Source organism: Mesoplodon bidens, assembly GCF_964165515.1.
Source record: "Mesoplodon bidens genome assembly, chromosome: Y".
Classification (NCBI taxonomy): Eukaryota; Metazoa; Chordata; class Mammalia; order Artiodactyla; family Ziphiidae; genus Mesoplodon; species Mesoplodon bidens.
Window position 1 is genome coordinate 52,158,132 of NC_138180.1, and position 10,098 is coordinate 52,168,229.

The 10,098-nt window shown below is 51.4% G+C and overlaps 1 protein-coding gene across 1 annotated transcript in view; it reads left to right on the top strand.

Moving 5' to 3' along the window:
- The window catches only part of LOC308609622 (matrix-remodeling-associated protein 5-like), a 29,197-nt gene extending 19,636 nt beyond the window's left edge, over window positions 1-9,561 (top strand). Inside the window, exons 6-7 of the mRNA XM_081223355.1 lie at window positions 1,447-2,347; window positions 6,521-9,561. Coding sequence (XP_081079481.1) covers window positions 1,447-2,347; window positions 6,521-8,429 — 2,810 coding nt within the window. The 3' untranslated portion in view covers window positions 8,430-9,561. The remainder of the gene's footprint in view (window positions 1-1,446; window positions 2,348-6,520) is intronic.
- Window positions 9,562-10,098: the final 537 nt, after the last annotated feature.

The window sequence follows — 10,098 nt, forward strand, 5'->3', positions numbered from 1 at the left end:
TCAACCAACACCTGTTTCCCTATGACCAGGTGGGCTGGGAAGACTCACCTGCAATACCCCATGCATGGCGGAAAGCCTTGTCGTGGCAAGTTTCAGGTCACTTAAGAGGTCGAGGACATGAATCCTCAGCACTGAGGCTGGGGACAGCGTCCAGGGTTCCAAGGTTCCATGCAAAGGCGGGACTCCCAGCTTAGAGACAATTATTAGGAAAAGAAGCGGAGGAGTTTGTCAAGACTAGAATGAATAGCCCGTTCACGGGCGCATGGACCCAGGAACCAAGCAGCATGGGATAGGGTGGGAGGACTGAAAGTCAGGGTTTTCTGGGGCTTTGCAGTTTTTCAATATAGGATTTGTTATTATTCAGGTATGGCAAGGCTAATGGGTCAGGAGATGACTGCCATCGAAAAGACACTTGGTCACTCACGGTTGCCAAGAGGAGGGGGCACAGCACACCATGCAGGGTTACACGGGGAAGCACCAGGGTCGGTCAGGAGGCAGAGGGAGGGGGGAAAACCAGACAGGAGCCTTTGTTGTGATTTTCGCAGGAAGGAAGAGGTGAGCCAGGGTGAGCGGGGTTAGGACGGCCTGGTGTGAATAATTCCAGCAGGTCCTGGGTGCAGGGACCGTCCTAGTTGTCTGATACCTGTCCTGGGGGGATAAGGGCAGGTGGATGGTGGCCCAGAGTATGGGAGCCTCTCAGAGCAGGGAGTGGGGGGTAGGCTCTGGATGGGTCAGTTGCCATTTGGAAGGTGGGTCCTTTGCTATCTCTAGGAATTGGCCATCTCTGGAAGGTCAGCAAGACCCCAACATGTCAAAGCATCAGAAACACTTGATTATTACAGACCCTGACTGTGGCAGCGTCCTGAGAGATGGGCTATAAAATACAGGGAGTATAGACAGTGGGGAGAAGGACGGGTGTGTGTCCCCTGACTGTAGAGGTGGGGCTCTCAGGCACCGTCACGAAGCCTGAGTCAGAGCGCAACTCAACCAGACGGGGCACAGAATCACCAGCCCCATGTCGCTCTCAGGAGCCTGGCCAGACAGAGGCGGACAGTGACTCCGAACCTGGGGCATCCCTGCAGCCGACCTGGGGACCTCAGGAGGACAGCCTCCACGCAACTAGGCAGAGGCTGAGCAAAGTGGGGCTGCCTCTCCAGTACCTAAAGTAAATGAAGAGGCCACCCTGGGAGACCCTGGGGTTCATGACGGCTTCCAGAACCCTCTCTGAAACCCATACCTGCTGTCTTGGCCTGAAGGTGGCATATGCCCTGATTTGGGGATTAGTGTAAGAGTCAAGCAGAATATCAGAGGACCTGGGTGGTGGGTCTTTTGCTTTCACTGTCTGGACATAAAGAGGAGAATCAGATGAACTCATAATCCTTGTTTCGTCCCTTTGGAAAGACCGTGTTTACACTGAACCTGATGGTGCTTGTTTTTGGTTTCCAGGGGCTCTCATGACCCCCAACACCAGAGTACAGCGGTTTGAAGTCCTGAAGAACGGCACCTTCATCATCCGAAACGTGCAGGTGCAGGACCGCGGCCAGTACCTGTGCACGGCCAAAAACCTGCACGGGGCAGACAGGATGGTGGTCCTGCTCTCAGTCACGGTGCAGCAGCCTCAGATCCTAGCCGCCCACTACAAGGACGTCACCGTCTACCTGGGCGACACCATCGCCATGGAGTGTCTGGCTAAGGGGACCCCAGCTCCCCAGATCTCCTGGATCTTCCCCGACAGGAGGGTGTGGCAGACCGTCTCCCCCGTCGAGGGCAGGATCACCCTGCACGAAAACCGGACCCTGTCCATCAAGGAGGCGTCCTTCTCAGACAGAGGCGTGTACAAGTGCGTGGCCAGCAACGCAGCTGGCGCCGACAGCCTGGCCATCCGCCTGCACGTGGCGGCCCTCCCACCGGTCATCCACCAGGAGAAGCTGGAGAACATCTCGCTGCCCCCCGGCCTCAGCATCCACATCCACTGCACCGCCAAGGCCGCGCCCCTGCCCAGCGTGCGCTGGGCGCTCTGGGACGGCACGCAGATCCGCCCGTCGCAGTTCATCCACGACAACCTCTTCGTCTTCCCCAACGGGACCCTCTACATCCGCAACCTGGCGCCCAAGGACAGCGGACGCTACGAGTGCGTAGCCGCCAACCTGGTGGGCTCGGCGCGCAGGACCGTGCAGCTCACCGTGCAGCGCGCCACCGCCAACGCGCGCATCACCGGCACCTCCCCGCACAGGACCGACGTCCGCTACGGGGGGACCCTCCAGCTGGACTGCAGCGCCTCCGGAGACCCCTGGCCGCGTATCCTTTGGAGACTGCCGTCCAAGAGGATGATAGACACGCTCTTCAGGTACGTGGCGCTCCCGCCTCGCCAGCGGTCCCGGGGCTCCTGAGCCTGTCTCCACTCTGGGTGCTGGGGAAACCTCCTCATGGGGTCGAGCAGAAAAAGGAATGACGCCTTGTTGGCAGTGCTGACGCACAGACGTTGCTTCCTGTGTGGGCCGGGTGGGGGGCATTTCTTTGTCACTCGATGAAATCTTGTCTTTTTTCTTTGTTTCCCGCCCCGCCCGGGCGGCATGTGGGATCTTCGTTCCCCGCCCAGGGATCGAACCCTTGCCCCTGGCACTGGGGGCGCAGAGTGTTGACCACTGGACCGCCAGGGCAGTCCCCATCTTGTCTTTATCAATTGAGATGCAGAGCAAACACCTCGCCCCTTGGCCCTGCTGCTCTTCTCCCCGCCTCCAAAGAAAGATAAAGCAATAGCTTTTGTGTTCATGCTCGTAGTTTTTAACTGTATTTAAATAATTAGATAAAACAATTTCTTATCTTCTCATTCTAATCTCAAGAAAACACATAGGAGCTGCAGATCGTATCTTAAAACGTGTTAGCAATAGAAGGAAAGGAGGTAAAACAAAAAAATTAAAGGCATGTGGCAACACAAAAGTAGCACATCTGCAATTCTAAAAGTTCATCTAGGCTAGGAAAAAAAGCAGCTTGCCTTGCCCCGTCTTCAATTCGCAGATGTATGAATCTAGAACAGTGGGTCTCAGCCAAACGGTATTTTGTCCCCAGGGGACATTGAGCAGATTTTGGAGACATTTTTGGTTGATGAGACTTGGGGAATGAGGAGGGGACGCTCCTGGCATGTGGTGTGTACAGACCAGAGACGCTGCTCAACACCCCACGGTGCACAGCACAGCCCCCCATCAGTGAGTCGTCTAGCCCCACATATCAGTAGTGCTGAGGCTGCAAGATACTGTCTTAGCAAGGAAAACTATCTATCTATCTATTTATCTATCTATCATTTATTTTTATCTATCTATCATCACCTATCTGATATCACTCATCTATCTAGTATCTTTCCATCTGCCTATCTATCCTCTATTCTGTGTATCTATCTGTCATCCCTCACCTTTCTATATCTAGCTGAAACTCTTTACCTATTTACCAATCATCTGTTTTTCTATATCTAACATCACCTATCTGATATCTATCGTTTATCTAGTATCTTTCCATCTGCCTGTCATCTATTCTATGTATCTATATATATCATGTGTCATTTATCTATCTTATCATCTATCTTCATCTATCTCTAGCTCTATCTACCTACCTATCCATCCACCTTACCTCTCTCTGTCATCTGTGTCTATCTATCATTTATTTTTATCTATCTGTCATCACCTATCTGATATGTATTATTTATCTATATAGTATCTTTCCATTTGTCTCTATCATGTATTCTCTGTATCTGTATATCATCGGTCATTTATCTATTCTATGATCTATCTTTATCTATCTCTAACCCTCTGTCTATCACCTGTCTACCTATGGAAGTGGTTCTCAACTAGACAGTCCTGTCTACCAGGGGGCACTCATCAATGTCTGGACATATTTTTAGTTGTCACAACTCGTGGGGAACGGTTGCTACTCTTTAATTAGTGGAGACCCGGGATGCTGCTCAAAACCCCACCACAGAGAGTCAAAACCCCACAGAGAGTCATCCAGCCCCTGAGATCAGAAGTGCCGAGGCTGAGAAACCCTGAGGTAGATTCCCAAAAAGCCATTGTCTCTTTAATAAGTGTTTCAAGATGCAGAGGAAAGAGACAATGATTGGCAACATGGAAGCAAAGACACATCAGTGGCGCCATGTTGGAAACCCCCTGGCTGATGGTGTGTCTTCAGCCCACACAGCCTGGCAGCTCAGACAGGAACCCACCTCCGCACGGGTTCCTCCCCGGGCTGTGATCAAAAGCAGCATCCAAGGCTCTGCGCAGCTATGTCTGGTCTGCCCAGTCTCCTTCCAATGCAGGAAAAGGGCCAAGTCGCCTTCTCACAGCCCGTATTTTAACTTCAGATGGCTGGGTGATGCCAAGTGAACCCTGCACAATCGATCCAGAATACCACATACCCAATTTTCCCCACAGTATCTTCCAGCCGAGCCAGTGTCCTGCCATGCAGAGGATTGTTTTCCATTGACATTGGCGAGGCTGACGCAGTGCTGACTGAACACTGAAGTGAAAGAATGTAGTTCCAGTGTGAATTGGGGCGGCCATTCTACTAGTATCTTGCTATAAATCATAAGCCACAGTCTCTATAGCTTCATTATTCCTAGATTCTGGCTAATTACATTCTTAGAAAAGTGTAGGGCTTCCCTGGTGGTGCAGTGGTTGAGAGTCCGCCTGCCGATGCAGGGGACATGGGTTTGTGCCCCGGTCCGGGAAGATCCCACATGCCGTGGAGCGGCTGGGCCCGTGAGCCATGGCCGCTGAGCCTGTGCGTCCAGAGCCTGTGCTCCACAACTGGAGAGGCCACGACAATGAGAAGCCCTTGTACCGCAAAAAAAAAAAAGAAAAAGAAAAGTGTAATTAAACAGCCCATGTGAGTTTTTTAAAAGAACAGGCTGTTTGCCCTGCCTACACACTGGGACTGTTTTAAAACAGAGAGACTGGACTTTCATGTCTCGAAGTTAAGTCTCCTGTAATGTGTAGCCATGCATCTTTTTCAGAGTTGCTCTGTTGATTCAGATAATGATCAAGGTTAGGATTTGCTGCTATAGAAGTTTCTAAATGTTTACAGACGTGCTACTATATACATTTTTGGATTCTAACTCCAAGACTCATTAAAATACCTTGGTCTGCTCCACGCCTATCGAATGACCTACTAATTCAGGTTGACTTGATGCTCACTCATGGCCAACAAAACACGTTACGTGGTCCTTGTTAGTAGGTGCTTTGATGAACAATAATCAGGTTGAATTCCATCAGAGGCAGACACTTCTTTTTTTTAAATCAGTGGCACAGTTCCAGACGTGCTATTAGAATGACACAGTGTGCAGGAAATATTTAAGGATAATAGTCAAGCTCTCCCTGCAGATGCCAGAATTATAATTTATAAGTAATTGAGATTTTCAATCTGGACACGCTTAAAGTAGGAACCTCCCAAATCTCTTTGCCCTGTTGTTCAAAACATTAGTTCTGTGTTGCTGGAGGCCATACTGATATATATTGATAAAAATGTCACACGCCTAGTGAACATATTTCTGTCTCTCTTTCCATGTTGCCTTTTTAAACTGAAAAATCTTTCTCAAATATTAACTCAGCAGTGTGTGAGTTTAGGTCTACCACGTGGAGAAATGGAATGTCAGCAGGAGGGTACGAGCTGGTGAGGGTCATGAAGCTTTCGTTACAGGTTCTAGGGAAGAAGCGTTTACACCAATAGCACCAAGTTCTGAAGAACCCAATTGTAGCATCAAAACTCTGGGTATAACCACAGCTATGTGATCCATACTGTAGCTACTTTGCTGCCTGTTTGCCTCATAATGGGACCAACATCATAAAAATTGTCAAGTGTAAAAACCGTGTATAAAACTTTTAGGAAAGGGCTTCCCTGGTGGCGCAGTGATTGGAAGTCCGCCTGCCGATGCAGGGGACACGGGTTCGTGCCCCGGTCCGGGAGGATCCCACATGCCGCGGAGCGGCTGGGCCCGTGAGCCATGGCTGCTTAGCCTGTGCGTCCGGAGCCTGTGCTCTGCAATGGGAGAGGCCACAACAGTGAGAGGCCCACATATCGCCAAAAACAAAAACAAAAACAAAACTTTTAGGAAAAACTTCACCTCTTCCTAAGGTTAATGCATATTCATTCTGTCCAGGACTCTAGAATTTTATCTGATTTTATCATTACAACAAGCTCCACACTGACAACCAGGCAAATATTTGATCCACGCACACCCACACAAACTGGGCTGACGTCTCAGACTGCATTTCACACCTTCGAATCAGTGGCCAGGCCAGCCAGAGGTCAGGCTCCCCTGGGGAGTTCTTAATTGTGGTAAATAAATCACTTCTGCATTTGGATGGCCATCCCCTCCGGGCTGCAGAATCCCTCTAACATTTTTGAGCAGCAGCCCTGTGCGCCGATAGTTCTGAGACCCACACATTTGTGCTTCGTTCTGGTGAGACCTCAAGCCGGGAGAGAGAACGTTTGGGAGACTGACATCTTATTCTGTTTTCTTTCTCTCGGTCAGCTTTGACACCAGGATCAAGGCATTTGCCAATGGGACCCTGGTGGTGAAATCTGTCACGGACAGAGATGCAGGCGATTACCTGTGCGTCGCCCGGAATAAGGTTGGCGATGACTTCGTCATGCTCAAGGTAAATGTGGTCATGAAACCAGCCAAGATCGAGCGCAAGGAGGAGAATGACCACAGGGTCTTTTACGGGGGCGACCTCAAAGTGGACTGCATGGCCACCGGGCTCCCCAACCCCGAGATCTCCTGGGGCCTCCCGGACGGCAGCCTGGTCAACTCTTTCATGCAGTCCGACGACAGCGGTGGACGGACCAAGCGCTACGTCGTTTTCAACAACGGAACCCTCTACTTCAACGAGGTCGGGTTGCGAGAGGAAGGTGACTACACCTGCTTTGCCGAAAATCAGGTCGGCAAGGACGAGATGAGGGTGCGTGTCAAGGTAGTGACCGAGCCCGCTGTCATCCGGAATAAGACGTACTCCATGGTCCAGGTCCCCTACGGGGATGTGGTCACCGTGGCTTGTGAGGCCAAAGGGGAACCCACACCCAGGGTGACCTGGCTTTCTCCAGCCAACAGGCTGATCCCCACCTCCTCTGACAAGTACCAGATATATCAGGACGGCACTCTCCTTATCCAGAAAGCCCAGCGCTCAGACAGCGGCAACTACACTTGCGTGGTCAGGAACAGTGCCGGGGAGGACAGGAAGATGGTCTGGATTCACGTCAACGTCCAGTCGCCCAAGATCAACGGGCACCCCAATGCCATCACCACGGTGCGGGAGATTGCCCCAGGAGGGAGTCGCAAACTCATCGACTGCAAGGCGGAAGGCGTCCCCACGCCAAGAGTGCTGTGGGCCTTCCCCGAGGGCGTGGTCCTGCCGGCCCCTTACTATGGCAACCGCATCACCATCCATCGCAATGGTACCCTGGACATCAAGAGTCTGAGGAAGAGCGACTCTGTCCATCTGGCATGCATTGGACGTAACGAAGGTGGGGAAGCCAGACTCATTGTCCAACTTACGGTCTTGGAGCCCACGGAGAAGCCCGTCTTCCACGACCCGGTCAACGAGAAGATCACTGCCATGGCCGGCCACACCATCAGTCTCAATTGCTCGGCAGCCGGGACCCCGACGCCCACGCTGCTGTGGGTCCTTCCCAACGGGACGGAGCTGCAGAGTGGCCACCAGCTGCAGAGGTTCTACCACAAGGGCGACGGGATGCTACACATCAGCGGCCTTTCCTCCATGGACGCCGGGGCATACCGCTGCGTGGCCAGGAACTCGGCGGGCTACACGGAGAGGCTGGTGTCTCTGAAGGTGGGGCTGAAACCCGAGACGAGCAACCAGTACCACAACCTGGTCAGCATCATCAACGGGGAGACCCTGCAGCTGTACTGCATCCTTCCGGGGGCCCGGCAGACCCGCCTCTCCTGGACGCTGCCCAACGGCATGGTGTTGGAGGGTCCCCAGGTCCGGGGACGCTTCACCCTTCAGGAAAACGGTACCCTCACCGTGCGAGACGCATCCGTCTTCGACAGGGGCACCTACGTGTGCAAGGCGGACACGGAGTACGGACCTTCCGTCATGAATGTCCCAGTGATCGTCATTGCCTACCCTCCCCGGATCACCAGTGAACCCACGCCTGTCATCTACACCCGGCCCGGGAGCACCGTGAAGATGAACTGCATGGCCATGGGCATTCCCAAAGCCGAGGTCAGCTGGGAGCTGCCGGACAAATCGCATCTGACTGCGGGGACGCAGCCCCGTCTCTACGGGAACAGGTTTCTTCACCCACAGGGGTCGTTAATCATCCAGCAGGCCACCCAGAGGGACGCGGGCTTTTACAAGTGCACCGCCAAAAACCTCCTGGGCCGTGACTCAAAAACAACCTACGTCCACGTCTACTGAAACCCTGGGAGGACACCGTGGACTCCACAGCCGCTGCTTCGGAAGTTAGAACCAAGCCTCCTTTGGGTTCACAGCTGGGGCCGGAGAGTTAGGGCTCTAAAAGGATTTGTCCCGGGGCACGGTGACCCCCTCCGGCTTTGGGTTTGAGGCTCACGTCGACCTTGACCTGTGCTTGTTGACGAAAGGAAGCAACGCAGACACGGGAAGCCGGTGTCCGCCTCTCTGGGGGACTTTCTTTCATGTTTACAGGATGCCATATGTGCTTGCCTTGCATTTCACAGGACTTGGGCGCAAATTACAAATTCTGTGTTGCTGGCACCATCCTGACGCGTGAACGGGCGTCTGTAGGATATCTAAGGAGCATTCACTGCAGAGAAGCTGTAGAGATTCACAGTGCCTTGCTACCCCCGCGGAAGATGCATTACCTAGTTAACCCGCTGCCGTTTTAACATGATAGAACGTTCTAGAATGAGTATCCGTCTTTCCATTGTCTTCTGTCACTTGAGGACTCCAGTTTGCCCGACAGTGGCTGAGACCCAGAGGGGTTGTTTGTTTGTGTTTCGTGTACAAGTGTCCTACAGTACAGCTCCCATTTTATAGGAGAGAATGCTTTCTCCCTGGAACTCACGTTTTATATAGTGTTTTATATATATATATATTTTTTTTCTTTCTAATCAGACGATGAGAGTAGAAAGAGAAAGACGTGCTTTCTGTCTCATTAAAAATAATAAATTATTGGTCTTTACAAGGCTTGTATACATTAGAGCAGGCACGGAAATGCAATTAAAACCAGTTTCCTTCCCGACGTCCTTCAAATTCATAGACCACTGTTACAGTACCTTTCCCAGCGACCCTCCAGTAGGGGATGCTGAGATATTGGATTTCCTTGTTGATGATAAAATTTATCCGGAGAGAGTGGTGCGGGACCGGGGAGACGACAGGAGAGGGAGGAAAAAGCTAAGTTGTGACCGCACAGAATAAACCCAGAGCCTTCCAGAGAAGCCCAGAAATATCTTTCCTCCTGTCAGTTTGTGTCCACGAAAAATAGATCTGTTATTTCCATGACTGCTTTACTGTATTTTTAAGGTCAAAATAATGTACATTGGCTAATAAAATAATATTTTCCAAAGAACCAGGCGATCATGACAGTGATATTTTCAAGGGCAAAGGCACTTCAAGTGAGTTTGCGCTTAGATCAGATTGGTTGAAAAACTGCTTTGATCCACCACATTGGAATTATGCTATTCTCTGTGAGTATTTCACCAGCAAGGAAACTTAAGTCCAAGGTGGCCACTCCAGCAGAGCCTTTGACAGGAAGGTAAGGTGGGACCAGCTCCAGTATGAAGCAGGATAATTTGAGGCTGAAGAAAGGGTGCCACAGCAATCCTGCAGCCAGTTTTCTCTAGGGAAGAAACCTCTTGGGTCCCTCTTGCAGTATTCCTCAAATATGCATTCTTTGGCATCCCCCGAGAGGAAGGAAAAGAGAAAACTCAAGATAAATATTTGGGAAAATGTGACTTTTGACCGTGCTGCCAATCTGGAAAGGATGGCAGTCATTGAAATGAAAGAGAGCTTTTGGCTTTTCAGGACTGTGGGAAGCACGGACACTGTCTCTCTCATGAATCCATTTCTTTGCTTAAGGATAACTACAGAGCCCCTTGGGGTGTGC